Genomic DNA, 16,336 nt, shown 5'->3' on the forward strand with positions numbered 1-16,336 from the left:
GATGAGTGGGTGGCCCACCGACTCTTCATAGAACCATTTTCAGATAGTCCTGTGTGTTACCTATTTGTTTGACTCTGTTATTGAGTGGCCCAAATCAAGGCCTGAGGTATCCCAGGATAGCTTTTTCCATTCACTAGTAAATTTTTTAAGGGTGATGGGACAAGGAAATGTTCATTTCGGTTACATTTGTGTATAACTGAAAATAATTATGGTATGAGAACCAGATTTGAGTTTTAACTTTGCAATGACTGGTTTTGTGGGCTCAAGTGTTTCCTAGTGGAGAAGAAGAGAACGATGCTTAAATAGGTAATTATAATATAAGGGGTAATTGACAAAAGAGATTACAGAGTCTATGTGTGAAAGCGAGTGAAGACTTGTACTTGAGAAAGTCAGGAAAGGCTTCCGAGAGGTTTTCATGTGAGCAGAGTGATACAGGTTGAAGAGGAGTTATTCAGGCAGAGTGAAAGCACTTGCAAATACCAGTTACAGAAGGTGATAGGGAGATGACTGCTGAGAGGCCTTGGATGCAATTCTGAGGGGGCTGAAGGTCATCTCAAAGGCCAGCAGGAGGTCATCACCCTGGCTGCATATTAAGAGTCCCCTGAGGAGCCTTTAAGAACCGCTTGCTGCCTGGCCTTCCCTGCAGACCAACTGAACCAGTAGTTCCTAACTTGCCGCAGGCTGGGAGAAGCTGCAGGTCATTCACATGGACAATCTTGATTGAGGGCCATTTTCACAGCCAATGGAGAACAAGTAAAGTTTTTAAAGAGGAGAGGAGCTGGTCCAAATTGGCTTTAAGAAAAATGTGGTCGAAGGAGAATGAAGGGAAGTGTACACAGGAGGTAGGTACGTCAATCAGGAACGGAGGGGGCAAGGCTGAGAAGAACACAGGCTGTGAGAAGGAAGACCAGGGCTAGACTTTAAGGGCGGTTTCTAGGGCAGAATTTGATGTCTGGCTCTAGGTGGTGAGAAAATGCCACGACTGAAGGACAAGGCCCAGGTTTCTAGTTTGGGAGACTGGATGACACCAACACAGAAGACTGGGAATATCTCATTCCTAGGCATTGTTGGGAGTTTATAACAAAACCCTTGCAACTGAGGATGGCTGTAACCCACTCTGAAAAGCAGAGTAATAGCAACCACTTATGTGGCTTCCAACAATCTAGAATTCCGGGGATCTCCCTGTTAAGGCATATTATGGATCTGTCATTCTACTGGAGTCACAGAATTAAAGAGAGAAGCTCCCATATAGTCCAATGTTCTATGGCAAGGAATGTCCTGAAATAGTGGTAATATTTTTCTAGTCTATACAATACCCAGGCATAAATAGCCTTATGTTATTTCAGATGAAGGGTCTATTGTAGCCAAGCCTGTTAAATGGAAGTGTTACTCAATTATTTATTTTTTATTTTTCAGATTTAGTTTTTACATTTCCATTTTCTAGAAAAAGTCACATTGTTTTTCCCTCTGAGGACCGTAGCTAATCCATTTAAAGTAAGTTGACAAATTCACAAGCAGCTATTCCATGTATTCTTGTCTGTTCCCGAGTTTAAGTCAGGAAGTGTGTTTTACTTTCTTGCGCATAAAACAGGCACACCGATAAATATATGTATATTAGTGTGTTTGTGTTTCTATAGAAAGTGTGATAGCTTGGAAGGAAACAAATCAACATGTTAAGAGAATTTCCTTAGGTAATGGGGCTATGTGTGTCTTCAAAATTCTATCTACTTTTATGTGTTTTTTATGTTTTCTATAAAGAAGTGGTATTATTATTCATAAGTGAATAAAGTTTATTTATGACAGTTTTGGTTAAAATATAGTAATAGTTTTGGTTAATACAGAACATTTTTCCCACTGGAGGGAAATCAGACCTTACCTTAACAACCTTCAAGATGCCTTCATTAGTTGTGAGATCAGTTTGTATTTCAAACCAGTTCCCATCATTTCCAGAGGTAAAGAAATACTCTGCAAGCCAATTATCTGTGAATTCTTCATCCAAATCTATTACTTGAAATCGAAGCAAGTCAGAACTTAAAGTGTTTTCCTTGATACTTGCTGAATACTAAAAAAATAAAAAAAAATTTTTTTAAAAAGCAAAATTTAAGACTCACTGGCAGGTTTTATCTAAATGAATTATATTCATTCTGAATGGCATTAGTCATTAATTCTCTAATTATGTATTGCCTCCTTGCTGGTTACTGAATTCTCATATTTTACAATAGCTTATTTTAAAAGAAAAGTGCAGAGAGCTTAAATAAAAGCCAGCAAGCAGGCAAATCTTGGATTAGGATGGCAAGGTATAACATAAAAAAAGAATATAATTATTTTTCAAGGAATGAAAGGCACACCTGCAATTCTGTGAAGCTTGGGATATTATCGTTGACATCTTTCACTTTAATGCTACATTCACATTGTGCCGCAAGTCCTTCTCCATCTTTGTCTGTACCACTCACAACCAGATGATACTCGCTAACTTGCTAAATTTGGAGAAAAAATAAAGAAAAATGATTAATCTCTAGTGCCAGAGATACGAATGACAACTACTTGCTTCCCATGGGAAGGAAGTGAAAATATTCAAGTTCGTGGTTCATTCTCTAGAAGGACCACACGCGCTTCATTGCCCATCATAGAGGAGGTATGTGGGGCTCTGGGTGGTTAGGTGGAAGTCTTTATGAGGCTAGTACAGGTTTTCTCTGAGCTTCTTAGGGCAGGATAGTACACTTAGAGCAAAAAGGGGTAATGAGGATGGTGGGATGTTTATCGGAGGGAAACTCACTTACAGAGCTTCCCTGCTGGTCTGTTTGGAAAATCACTTGTATAAAAGTTATACAGAGTCTGATGGGGTAGCGTGCATTGATGGAGATGTGGTGGTAGGACAATGGAGCAGAGAGAGGAACGGGATTCTTTAGTATTCCGGAAGTAGGAGTAAATTTGAAAGAAGTCAGGAGAAAAAGCATGACACCAGAGAAGGCTTTACTCCAGATAGAAATTTCTCCCTCCACCTAAGAAATTTCCTTCTCCTCCATCATATGAGGGATTAACCCCGGTTCAGTCTCTGTTGTACATGCAATACCTTCCCTTAACTCCCCCGCTTTAACTCCCACAGGTATGCTGATACTTGTTTCCTTAGGTACAGTTGATTGCGCAGGTCTCAAGTACACATCCCACCCCAGCAGAATCACACTAGGATGCAAGGAGTTTCCCTAGATTGGGCCACGTGAGTCCTGGGAACCTCTATTCCTTCCTCCTTTCATTCTCAGGTAGAAAGGAGTCACCTCTCTTAGCATTCTTACAACAGAATCCTGAGTTATTGAACGCTCCCCAGTGCCTTGCTTTACCTCTCGATCAAGTGAACTGGTCAAAGTGTGGACTTCTCCGGTGTGTCTGCTTATGAGGAACATGGGTGTGCCTGCAGGTTCCTGAGAGATAATTTTGAAGGCAATTATAGAGTTCAAGTGGTTTGGCTCATCTGCATCTGTGGCATTTAGGATCATCACCAGTGAGTCTAGGAATACAGAAGAAGTTTATTAAAGAATATGTAAAGATTGACATTATGTTCACATGAAATGTTCGGCACAATTTCAAACTGATCTTTGTCATTTAAGATCTTAAAACTAGAGGGCTTCGCTGGTGGCACAGTGGTTGGGAATATGCCTGCCAATGAAGGGGACACGGGTTCGACCCCTGGTCCGGGAAGATCCCACATGCTGCAGAGCAATTAGGCCCGTGAGCCACAACTACTGAGCCTGCGCATCTGGAGCCTGTGCTCCGCAACTAGAGAGGCTGCGATAGTGAGAGGCCCGCGCACCGCGATGAAGAGTGGCCCCCGCTTGCTGCAACTAGAGAAAACCCTCGCACAGAAACGAAGACCCAACACAGCCAAAAATAAATTAATTAAACAAAAAACAAAAAAACTATCTGTGTGCTAAAAAAATATTACATGTCACTTGCAATATCTCTTACTGTCTCTGTCAATCAGGTGAGCTGCGCTGCCTTCCGTAAAAATCCTCCACTTCTCACTAAGCCTTGGTTGGTTGTGTTGAGGTTGGGACTATTTTCTCTTTATTTTTTCCCTTGCTGGTTGGACTTATAATTCTCCCTTCCCCCCCATTATCCAAGTAATGAGTGTATCTCTGTCCCTTATAATCTAAAAAAGCCCAACTGATGCATCCAGGTTGCCTAAAACCACCTCCTTAGCTTTGTGACTAGGATAAGCTTTGACTTGATAACAATCACAACTTGGATATATAGTATCCTGGCAGTGGACAAGTAGCTCAACCACAAATATTAGAAAGGAAGACTCAGGTTATCTCGACGAATTTTTCTTCAAAACTACTGATGAAACTAAGAGGATAAATTAGCTTGTAAAAATGATGTACTATAGTGATACTTGTATCTGAAAAAAAAAAATTAAAAATGGTAGTTAAGACTTACTCGAAGCACTATTTTCTTCAATTTCACCCGTGAGCACACTTTGTGAGAACACTGGAGCATTGTCATTTATATCTAAAATTTTGACTGTTAGTATAAGTGGTTTCTCTACATCTTGTCCCAGGACACTGAGAGCACGACAGGTAATCTAGAAAAGGAGGGGAAATGTTAATTAACATTCTACAAACTTTAGTTTGCCTATTATTAAAACTTGTAGAGACAAGGCCTCTCCTGGCATGTACAGTGCTTTTGTGCAAGGAGGAAAAGTATTTCCCCAGAGAGGAGACAAAGCAGGAAAAAGTGCCGACTCTGGGCGTACCAGTTGGGCAAATTGCCCCTTCCTGCAGGCTGGTACGTGTCTCCTGGCAGCATGAAGCTCTTGGCAAACAGCATGCTGGAGTTGAGCGCTCATGCACCCTCCTGGGGTATTCCTTCAGGGGCACAACCATAAGGGGAGGCTCTTTGTTTTATTTTATTTTTTAATTTTTTGGCCATGCTGCGAGGCATGCAAGATCTTAGTTCCCCAACCAGGGATCGAACCTGCTCCCCCTGCAGAGGAAGCGCAGAGTCTTAACCGCTGGACTGCCAGGGAAGTCCAGGGGAGGCTCTTTGTAGAGGGACTAATATTGTTATTTGTTGATGGATGGATTCATGCACTGATCTCTCTTCTAAATTAACCTCCTAAAGCCACTGTGCACCAGGGGAAGGGTGGCCGATATCGAAGACACAAACTTACTTGGAAGCTTGGGGTTACCTCACGATCAACTATGGCTGTTATGTTAATTTCTCCAGTGTATTTGTCAATAATGAAGATTCCCAAAGGGGGCTGATCCACTCCTATTCCAGAAATCTGGTAGGTAATATTCTGGGTTGCTTTGAAGTCTGAAGTAATCTGTAGCCCAAAATACCGAAAATGTTAAGGTGATCATCACTCAGGCCTATTCCTTCCCCTCCTCTCCTCCATACTCTCAAGTCAGCTATTCATTTTATTCACACTTTCTTGACACTGTGCTGTTTCCTTTTTTGCCTTGATAGATAGTAGGAGTGTGAAATAAACTCAAATTTTTGCTTCTGTTGACCACTATGGACCAATGTGTCGTTAATCATTCTGGCTTTAGAATATTTGCCCAGATTGTGGTCACCATGGTGATGTTAAAAGGTTGAGAGAAAGTCAAGGACACTTAATATTGACAAGGCTACTTCTGGATGCTCCCTTCCTTCGCAGGTAACATTAAAAAAACAAAAAAGACATTTATTTTAGTTTAAAAAGGAGGAGCTGGAGAAAAAAAGGGAAAGGGATTATATAGTAAGTGTTAATATTAGAATGCATTGCTTTTATTATTATTTTTTAAACTTTTTAATAGGGAAAACTTCAAATATATTATAAAGTTAGAAGAATATATTGAGCCTGATATATCTCATCACCCAGCTTCAACAATTCTGAATACATGGCCAATCCAATGTTGACTGTCAACCATCTTTAATTATCTTATTGCTGTGTATTGGTATGGTATGATTTCAAATCCACTTAAAAAAAAATCTAAGAATACAGTTGTTTTGTTCTAAGAGTGAAGTTGCTTATGTTGAGAAAGCTGTGTCAGGATGTCGTCATGGACATCCGTGGCTGTCAATAAACACTCAGTAGCTCAGCTATTGGAGAGCAATGTTGGGGGCTTATTGATACGAACATGTGGAGCAGCCATAATGGCTGGGGGACATTTAAGCTTTAAATATCAAGAGATTATGAGGACCTCTTGAGAGTGTTCAGTCTGGGCAAGGCAACTCTTTGCTGACCTAAATAGCTCTCTTGAAGACCTTGGGGCATTATTAGCTCCTGCCTGGGCAAGGCAGCTCTTTGCCTGGCAGTGGTGAAAACCACGATCTTGCTTGCCAGTACCACCGCCTCTGTTCCCTAGTAACGTGCTCTAGTGATAAGGGACTTGTGTTTTTGCACTGGACATCAGCTTGTGGTTGACTAAACTGGCTCTCCCAAGAACCAACTTGTAGAAAAGTACAACTCAACTACATTTGTACTCTATTCCTTTAACCTCTCCCTTGCCTGGAACAATAGTGTGATTAATCTACTTGTGGTTAGGAGTACGGTATTTATTGGTTTATTGAGAGACATTATCTTATATGTTATTGGCTTGTGAAATTATTATAACTCCTGCAGTGAACCCGTGTTAAATAAATTACTGATAAAAATCTTATTCTCTGAGCATAATTTGCTGCCCCAAACAAAGCACTTTCTATATAATTTTTCTATTTGTTTGCTAGAATCTGAATCCAAAAAGGTGTATCCATTGAAATTGATTGAAATGTCTCTTAATTATGTTTTATTACTCTAGAAGCTATAGCTCCTTCATCTTTCTCTCTTTTAAATTGTTATTACTATTATTACTGTGTTTTTTGTTTTGTTGAAGATACCAGGTTATTTGTTCCGTGGACTCTTCAGTCTGCATTTTGCTAATTGGAATTGCCATATTATTTTAATTTACATCTAGTACATTTATTCTGAAAACGTTACTTCTGCTCATAAGACTTACTGTGGCAATTGGATTTCTTTTTGAGTTGTCTTCTTCTTCTCTGCAGGGTCTTGCAAATTTCACCCATTCACGTTTGTATCTCCTTTTGCCTTGTAACGCTGTCTCATATTCTCCATGTTGTCCTTTTGTCTTATGTAAAAAGGGATTCCATTTTATTATGCACATTGTTGGAAATTTTTGCTTTGAGTATTAATTATAGACACCTAGGTTGAGGAGCCTCCTATGTTTCAAGATCTCTCAGACTGTTAAATATCTAATTTTCTCTCCCTCACACTGTCAAGCAAAGAAGAAACATTAAATAACTAGAATAGCTACAGAGCTGTATGATTCTTAATATTAGCATTTAATTATATTTTATATTTTCTATATATATTCCACAACGTCTAACTATTCTGTGCATAAAAGACAGGTTTAATGAAAACCTGTTAATTTATTTAAGATAAGAAGAATGCATGAGATAAGTTACAATAATGACACTTATTCTTGCTAGTATTTAAATATTATTAGGTTAGCAATTAGAATTTTAATTATATTTTCACAATTAAATTATTAAATAATTTAAAACATTAAATATTTATTTTTCCTGAGTACAATTTTAATTTTTTAACTAAACTGTTACTTTAATTACAAAAAACTTTTTCATACTTTACCTCTATTCTCAATTCTCCATGAACCAAAAGGACCACCTGTAGACATTTAAATAAAGTCAAATTAAATGTGAATTCTTCAAATAAGTAATTATATAAGATAATAATCCTGGTTTTTACATTCTGCTGTTCATATTGTAGTTTGTTTCTATTTCAAAAGAAGTAGATTTGGAGATGCAGTATTCAAAGGGCAAAATCCTTCCAAAAAAAAGAAAATACTCTTCGTATAAACAAGTTCTTTCAGTTCTTTAATCTGACTACAGCATTTCAATGATACACAGGAGAATCTATTGGACTTTTCAAAATTCTAACAGTTGTTGCAGCAACCCGACATTTCTTACCTGGTTGCTCTATAAACACTTCCCGGGAGCTATGGAAGCTATTGCTTTGGGAAACAATGATGAGCATCATTGTGATAAGCTTCAGAAAGTGCCATAGGAGATTATTAAAAGCCATGACCTACGCTACTGACTTGTACAAAGGCAGTGCTGTATTAGTTAGTTGCAATTGCAAGGTAAGGCATATAGTCATATAAGAGTGGAGAGAGTGGAAAGGAACTAGTCTAATTTAGAGAATGAAACGTAAAAGATCGGGATATGCTATTCCAACCACTAGTGTTGTTTTCTGTGGGACATGGATCTGCGCATCTCTGCCTTACTAGTTCAATTTAAATTTGAGCTTAATATTCATACTGATCTGAAAAAAACTAAAAATAAAGGTAAAATGAAGCCAGGTGGGCCAGGGTCTTCACTTTCTCAAGGGCGTACAGGACCTTCATCTGTGTCATTTTCCCCCTGGAATGCATTCTTCTTTCCCTTCACACACTTAAATATTACTCATCCTTTAAGATGATTTCAAGTTCCAACAGTCTCCATGAAACTGTCCTTACTGATGTCTCCTTTTCTCAGTTTGTACAACACATATTCTATAACATGCAGTTTCGCTCGTAATGGTTTACCATGATTTATTATTTCTTATGGCTTTATGTGCATTGTGATATCAAGCCAAGAGAATTGCAAACTTCCCAAATCATTGCTTCTGTATTATTTTTCTTCTTGCAATTCGTACAATACCTGTCCCTCAGCAGATGTTTTGTGACTCACGGATTACCTAATCTGAAGAGAATCTGTTAGGGAAAAGATTGTGAAAAATAAATCAGAAGAAAAAAATGACTATTTTTTTGTGCCAGTTGCTATTCATAGAGCTTTATGTTTACTCTCTCACTTAGTATGGCAGTCGTCTGAAGGAGATTCTATTATTGTAATCCTTATTTCATGGATGAAGAAATGGAGACATGAGAGAATGAGTACTTTGCCCCAACTAACAGCCCCAGGAGAGCCAGGATTTGAACCCCTGCAACCTGACTCTAAAGCGTGCACATCACCACTACACTAGATTCTAACCAAAGTCAATGTAAATAAATAGAAAAAAAACTAGTCATAGAAAGAAAGTTATATGATAGTCAGTTTAGATTTCTTCCTGGCAAAGGCTGCAGTTATTCCTGAAACAATGTAGATTTATTACATTGTTTATTTTGGAAGGTTATAATAAAGAGGCAGGTCCCAGTCTGAACCAAAGGAATAATCATACCAGACATAGAATGCCAGGACCCTTCCATTCTAAAAATTTCAGTAAAATCTTTATTTCAAAGGGTGTTTTTTAAAATTGTCATGAAAAAGAACCATTACTTGTGGTTCTAACAGGTCTCAAAATGATTTTACAGCTTTGCTGCTCTTTATTAAACAATATCATGAGTTACTTGGGAGAAAAGACCAGAGCAATGTAGTCATTGTACTACTTTCTCAGTTCATAAGAACAACTCAGCCACACGTGAGAGGAGGGATGGACCAGGCACAATCTCTTTTACGGGAAAACCAGAAAGAGTCATCCAGAAAATATGAATCATGTTTGTACTAGCCCCACGGAGAATGATTCTTCTAGTAGACATTAAGACATGATTTCTGTTTTCCTGGGAAGCAAAGGAAGGACAAACCCTGAACTATGGAAAATGAGCATTGCAGACAGGTGTTTCTTACTTGTTCAATCATTTCAATGAATCAGAGCCCTTAGAGAAGTCACTCAGCCAGACCTTTACTGTTTCCCATCCTCTCTTTTAAAGTCAGGCCAACAAGAATGTTCTCCAATTTTAGGGAATATAGTGAAAATGGGATTATTTTTGTATTTCTAGGAATATGGGGCACTTCTGAATAATGCAGTGTTCTTGATATGTGTATTGAGACATATAATCATAGGCTTACATTATTTCGAATAGTGTTTTAAAGAATCTTTCCTATTTTAGTTAATTAATACTTATATGTGGCTACTTAGGTGTTTTAGTTACTTTGTTCATATAAGTATTTTGAATATGTAATAAATATTTCAATAGCTTCTTGACAATGTAAATCAACTGAGTTTTCTTTTTTTGTGGCCTAGAGTCTAGGAAATACCAATGTGGAGAAAACACTCCATATCTTGAGAATTTCTTTACTTTTCTTTCTTCCCTTTGTTTCCTGGTTATTTTTATAATTTTTTGTTGTTGTTGTTTGTTGTGTTTTGTTTTATTTTTGCGGTACGTGGGCCTCTCACTGTTGTGGCCTCTCCCGTTGCGGAGCACATGCTCCGGACGCGCAGGCTCAGCGTCCATGGCTCATGGGCCCAGCCGCTCCGCGGCATGTGGGATCTTCCCGGACCGGGGCACGAACCCGTGTCCCCTGCATCGGCAGGCAGACTCTCAACCACTGCACCACCAGGGAAGCCCTATTTTTATAATTTTGACTACATGGTTTTTAAAGCATTGATATGGTCTAAATACCTTGGCATACGTAAGAATTAGAAATATTTTATTAAAAGCAAATGAGATTATTAGGTTAAAAAGCGTATGACATAAAGTGATTTGATATTCACATGCCCTATTTGCTAATTAAAATGTATGTAGTTATATCATTAAGATTCCTGTTGAGTATGGTAGGTCCACAATAAATATATTTTGAGGATATGGGTGACTGGATTTTTAAATATCATATATAATAACAATTGCTTTTTACTGAGTTGGCCAAGGTTTTGTTTAGAGTAATCTGATACTTTAGTGTGGGGAAGGACAGACTATTAGACTGTGCATTGGATCCACGGAGCTAGTCCTAGCCAGGCTAGGGCATGGCCACTCTTCTCAGAATGGGATAAGAGTGGATCACACCCACTCCCCTCTGGGAAATTTATAGAATGAATTGGGTAATTCAAAGAAATCATTACAAATTTTAAACTTGATTTTTTAAAATTATTAATTATTTTTGGAAAAATTCATGAAATATATATACATAGGTTGATGATATTATTTTTATAATTGGTTAAGTACAATGATTATGTGTCAGATCATAGAGGTCATTCAATACATGTTGGAATAAATTTCATATGTACAATTCAGAAGAAATGAGTGATTTATATTTTATGATACCTCATAGCTTTATATATAGAGAGACTTTTTAAAATTAAAATTTAAAAACCTGGAATATTTTAATAAGCTTTGTATTAATCAAGGCAAATTCTTTAATTGAAAAAAATGATACATGTTTAATTACTTAAAAATTAATTTAGGACAGTTTAGAGTAAGCTCAATATAGAAAGTTAAGCCTTGTATCATGATAGAGGTGAAAACAAATACCCATGGCTGTTTTCAAGAGCTCATTTTAAATACTGTGTAGGATGCAGTCAAATGTAGCAATAGAAAATTGGACACTGGATCCTGAATCCCTGAATTAAAATCCCAGTCTCACCAGGTACCAGCTGAATAACTTGGGAACATTACTTAATTTTTCAGTTTCCTCATCTGTAAAATAGAAATAATAATTCTACTTTATAGGTTTGTTGTGAGGATTAAATGAATTAACACGTCTAAAGCATATAGATGATCCCTAGCCTACAGTAACTGCTTAATAAGTGTTAATTACTTTTGTCCAGACTTTTAAAAAAAGGTGTAAAAGAGCCACTGTGATATTAAGTGACCTTTTATTATTATTATTCATGTCAAGGCACGTAAAGACTTTCTCTTTCTTGAGCATCAGAAAAAGATAAGAGGGCTTCCCTGGTGGCGCAGTGGTTGAGAGTCCGCCTGCCGATGCAGGGGACACGGGTTTGTGCCCTGGTGCGGGAAGATCCCACATGCCGCGGAGCGGCTGGGCCCGTGAGCCATGGCCGCTGAGCCTGCGCGTCCGGAGCACACGGGAGAGGCCACAATAGTGAGAGGCCCGCGTACCGCAAAAAAAAAAAAAAAAGTAAAAGATAAGAACCAGAGCTCCACCATACAATTGAGTAGGTTGCTCCTTGCACAGCTCCAGGGCGCACTGTTCACATTGTAGTTTATGTGAATGCACTTCCTGGCATTGTGCAGTGTAGAGCCTGGCCAACTGTGCAGTGGCCATGCAAGAAAAATGTGCATATTATACAAATTCAGTTATTCATAGTATAATTATGGATAGTAGCCAATTGCCTATGTAATTCTTGTGATGAACTTTCCAAAGCAAGCCCTCACCTTAGGCTATCAGAATGACTCTTTTTTTTTTTTTTTTACGGTACGCGGGCCTCTCACTGCTGTGGCCTCTCCCGCTGCGGAGCACAGGCTCCGGACGTGCAGGCCCAGAGGCCATGGCTCACGGGCTTAGCCGCTCCGCGGCATGTGGGATCTTCCCGGACCGGGGCATGAACCCGTGTCCCCCGCATTGGCAGACGGACTCTCAACCACTGCGCCACCAGGGAAGCCCCAGAATGACTCTTAACAGGAAAGGAAGAGACAAAGGCTAAGAAGTTTATGAGGAACGTCATGGACATTGAGTGTTCTAAGTGAAAACCTGTTTCGGGTATTAAGCAAGTGGGAGCGGTAATAGGTGGAAGTAATGACATCTTTCCTAAGTTTTGCTCAAGTCAGGCAGGGCTGGCTGGAATTTCTTGGCAAGGTTATTCTGATTTTAGAATCTTAACTTTTGGAAAGGCTCAGGAGGAAATTAATTTTCATATATTTATTAGTACTGGAAGTTGGATTGCTTCATCAAGATTCATCTTTATTACTAAAATATTACAAATAATAGGAATTAGAGTCTTACAAAGCACTTTATGTTTTCCAGAGCACTTTCCTGTGCACTTTGCTCCTTAATTCTTACTGTGGTCATTCTCATTAGTCAGGGGGATATGATTATTCTTGTTTGACAGCTAAGGAAGCAAGGCCTGGAGTGAGTCAGTGGTACAGGCATAGAATGGAGTCTGTGACTTAGCTTTCATATATTACCTCTCTAGGCAACACTTGTATGGTCATAGGTTGGTGTCATTAACTCAAAACCTCCAAACAGGTCTTCCAACTTTCAGACCCCACCCTTTAATAACAAAAGATTTGCTTTCCCACTTCACAGTGCTTTTAAAAACATTGTTTTTTCCCATCACCAAGCTATTTCGAAACTCTGGGTGGCTCCCCACTTCTAAAAGGGTTTCATTACCCTTCACAGAATGCACTTTTCAGTCTGACCCTCATCTGCCTTTTTAACTTCATGTCCAGATTCTCCAATGCAGACTATCATTCCAGCCAAATCAGTGTGTCCATTGCCTGGGCAAGTGCCGTAATTGCGCCTGCCTTTGCATGTGCTGGGCTGACAACCGAAGATATCTCCCTGTGGCCCATCTATACTTATCAAAAAGCAGCTCAAATCTCACCTGGTCCATGGAGCCTGGTTTGCCTACCTCACCTCTGACTGACACTGCCTTCCACTAATAGCATTAAGAGTAGACCAGCACCATCCAGTTGAAATATAATAACCACAAATGTGAGCTGCATATATAATTTTAAATTTTCTATTATTCATATTAAAAAGGTTAAAAAGGTGAAATTAATTTTATTAATATATTTTAAACTAATATGTCCAAAATATTGCCATTTCAATATGTAATCAACATAAAAATTATTAATGATAAATTTTACATTTTTTTTCATACTGAATCTTCAAAACATGGTGTATGCTTTATACTTAACAGCACATTTCAATACAGATCAACCACATTTCAAGTGGTTGATAGCCACATGTGGCTACTGGTTACCATATTGGAAAGAGCAGGTCCAGACCTCTCAGTTTAACAATTATGTATGAAGTTACATTGTTTAAATAGCTTGTGTGTTTGTGTATGTGTGCCTGTAAAATTTTCCTGAGGGGAGCAAAATGTTCTAACCCCTCATAGCTTCTTCCATGACTAGCATTATAGAGGCACCGTGAGGGGAAGTTATAGTTGAGAGAGACCTCATTCAGTCATTCATTTATCCATTCTTCAAACAATTGTGCATCCACTGTAAGACAGATATTATTGTGGGCATTGGGGATAAAAAGAAGAATAAAACAGCCCTCAGTATAAGGATCTTACAGTCACTCCAGAACCAGAGTGGTAACTGAGAGTGGTACATGTCAAAGCAGGGAAAGAAGCTCCTCTAAGCATGTGGCCGTCAAACTCTGTGACAACTCTGTGACAACTCTGACATTCCCTTCCACATATCCCCTAGCTTCCCAGGTTGGTCATTGGCTTGGACAGATGGGTTATGAGGCTACCTGCAGTTCATTTAGTTCAGAAAGGACCATCTGGAAAAGTGCGGAAATCATTACAATTGTCACATTTCTTTTTACAATGTTCCTGGGTCAATTAAATTCATTAGATTGCCAAAACAATTAGTTATACTGTCGTAATAGAAACAGACTCAAACAGAAGGGTGTGATACCAATTTTTCTGCTTGACCATTGCCATGAGAAGGAAGGCTGGGAAACTGGCTCACAGGCAGTCTATTCTAATTTTAAACATATTTAATTTTTAGAATGTTCTTCCTTGAGAACTATCTCCCTATAACTTCTTGAAGTTCAGTTATCTCAATTTTTTTAGATGAGGAAATGAGGGAAACTGATGTGTAGGCCAACCCAATTTATTATTGATAAAACGAGGAATCAGTATTAGGAATTTAAAAAATATTCATTATGGTATATTTCACTATTTTGATATCTTTGCGTAACTGATAATATTGTGACAAGTTTTCTTCTTTACTAAAACAACACATTTAAGGAAAAAATTAGTCTGTAACATCCAGGCTAGTGCTTTGCTCTCCAGATTCCACTTCTCTTTTATGTAATATTATATAAAACTTTCCCAATCCACAAAAGTATTACTCTTCTGAAAAACTGGCTTATAAGATATTGTCTTCTTTTGTACCCAAAGGTTGGATGTCTTTTGCACATAAAGGCTAAACATAAAACGCTGTTTTCTTAATAACCCTCCCAACTTCTCTAGAGTCAAACATTGCTTTGATTCTAATTCCATGGTCTTTGACTACTTAAAAACATGTCAGGTATCAAGACCAGGCATGTACAATTCTTAGCCATATCCTTAAGAGATATAAAACCTTGGAAAATAGAGCTCATTCTCTTTTATGTGTTTTAGTTTGTGTATTAGAATAAAAGCATGAATAAAAAGACGAATAAAAGCATTACTTTGAAGAAGGTGAAGGTGTTGTGGAAAATAGACTTGAGACCAGGATTATTTAATTCTTTAGTTAATTATTTACCTAAAGAAATGCTAAATGGCAACTTTCAAATTCATTTCTGTCATCTGCCTTATTTTCTTATGTGAAAATACAACATTAAAAAAAACAACAAAAGGGGGAAATTGGTAATCTTTACAGTTTCATTTTAAAATGTCTATTTCCACTGAACTCTTTTTAGAATTTATAATAGGGATTCAGCAGTCAAATATAGCATTCTCTAACAAGGAAGGAAACAGGGAAAGTTTGCAATTATTAGAAAAAAATAGGACTTACCATTAAAATGGCCAGAGCCTCTGTGGTTCTGAAAAGGGGCCAAGCCATTGTCTCTGATTTCCTTGGTGAACAAATCCAAGGGAGCTGCTGCTTTAGTCCTTCCAACCGCCTGCATGCGATGTCTAAGGAAAGCCCTCTCAGCGTCTCTGCTGTCTTCAGGACAGCAAGAGTCTTCAGGAGTCTGCAGATAGCCTGTTATGCAGGTCCTCCCCACCCTAAACCAGAAACGCTTGCATCACTCTTGCTCCCAGGTAAAAACTTAGACACACCTCAATTCCTGAAGCAATGAAATCCTCTGTTGGAAGCTGAAAGAAAAGTTCACAGGCTTCACAGGCTGGTTTTTACAGTTTTAATAGGAAGGTACCAGATGATAAACTAATCATGGTGTGGAAGTGAAAAAGTTAACCTTGACTACACTGAAAAAGGATCTAGTTGGCTGCTTCTCATGGTGCCAATTAAAACTGAAAAATAAAACAAAGCCTACAAAATTCCCCCAAATCTGACTTGTGGAAGAGCATTTATTTTTAGCCTGAGTGTATGTGAGTAGATTTAAAGTTAAGCAAAGTATATTTTAGGTGTTAAGCAATAATATGACTTTCAATTTTATTGAAAGAAACTACAAATCTGAAGAAGAAAACCATCACATCAAGCAGTTACTAATACAAGTTTTGAATGAAAACAATTGGAAATAAAATTGGACTATATGCATATGGTGCCTTGGATATTTGAAATATATAAGCTGTGCATTGCAAAATCAGATCCCTGATAATACTCAGATGACATCTTTCTATTGTGTTTCTTTTCATTTATAAGTTTTAAAAAAATTAATTTGCCTAGTGAAGTAGGTTAACTCTGTGCACTCTTAATTACATTTCCTCTAGAGC

At 38.1% G+C, this 16,336-nt stretch overlaps 1 protein-coding gene across 1 annotated transcript in view; it reads right to left on the reverse strand.

The window, feature by feature from the left end:
* Window positions 1-15,500, reverse strand: part of DSG3 (desmoglein 3) — a gene marked incomplete at both ends in the record, with an annotated part of 28,265 nt that extends 12,765 nt beyond the window's left edge. Inside the window, 8 exons of the mRNA XM_082853646.1 lie at window positions 1,877-2,062; window positions 2,349-2,477; window positions 3,339-3,505; window positions 4,435-4,579; window positions 5,168-5,323; window positions 6,978-7,106; window positions 7,628-7,663; window positions 15,453-15,500. Coding sequence (XP_082709772.1) covers window positions 1,877-2,062; window positions 2,349-2,477; window positions 3,339-3,505; window positions 4,435-4,579; window positions 5,168-5,323; window positions 6,978-7,106; window positions 7,628-7,663; window positions 15,453-15,500 — 996 coding nt within the window. The remainder of the gene's footprint in view (window positions 1-1,876; window positions 2,063-2,348; window positions 2,478-3,338; window positions 3,506-4,434; window positions 4,580-5,167; window positions 5,324-6,977; window positions 7,107-7,627; window positions 7,664-15,452) is intronic.
* Between the last annotated feature and the right edge of the window lie 836 nt (window positions 15,501-16,336).

The sequence above is a fragment of the Leucopleurus acutus genome (genome assembly GCF_964270905.1).
Source record: "Leucopleurus acutus genome assembly, chromosome: 13".
Classification (NCBI taxonomy): domain Eukaryota; kingdom Metazoa; phylum Chordata; class Mammalia; order Artiodactyla; family Delphinidae; genus Leucopleurus; species Leucopleurus acutus.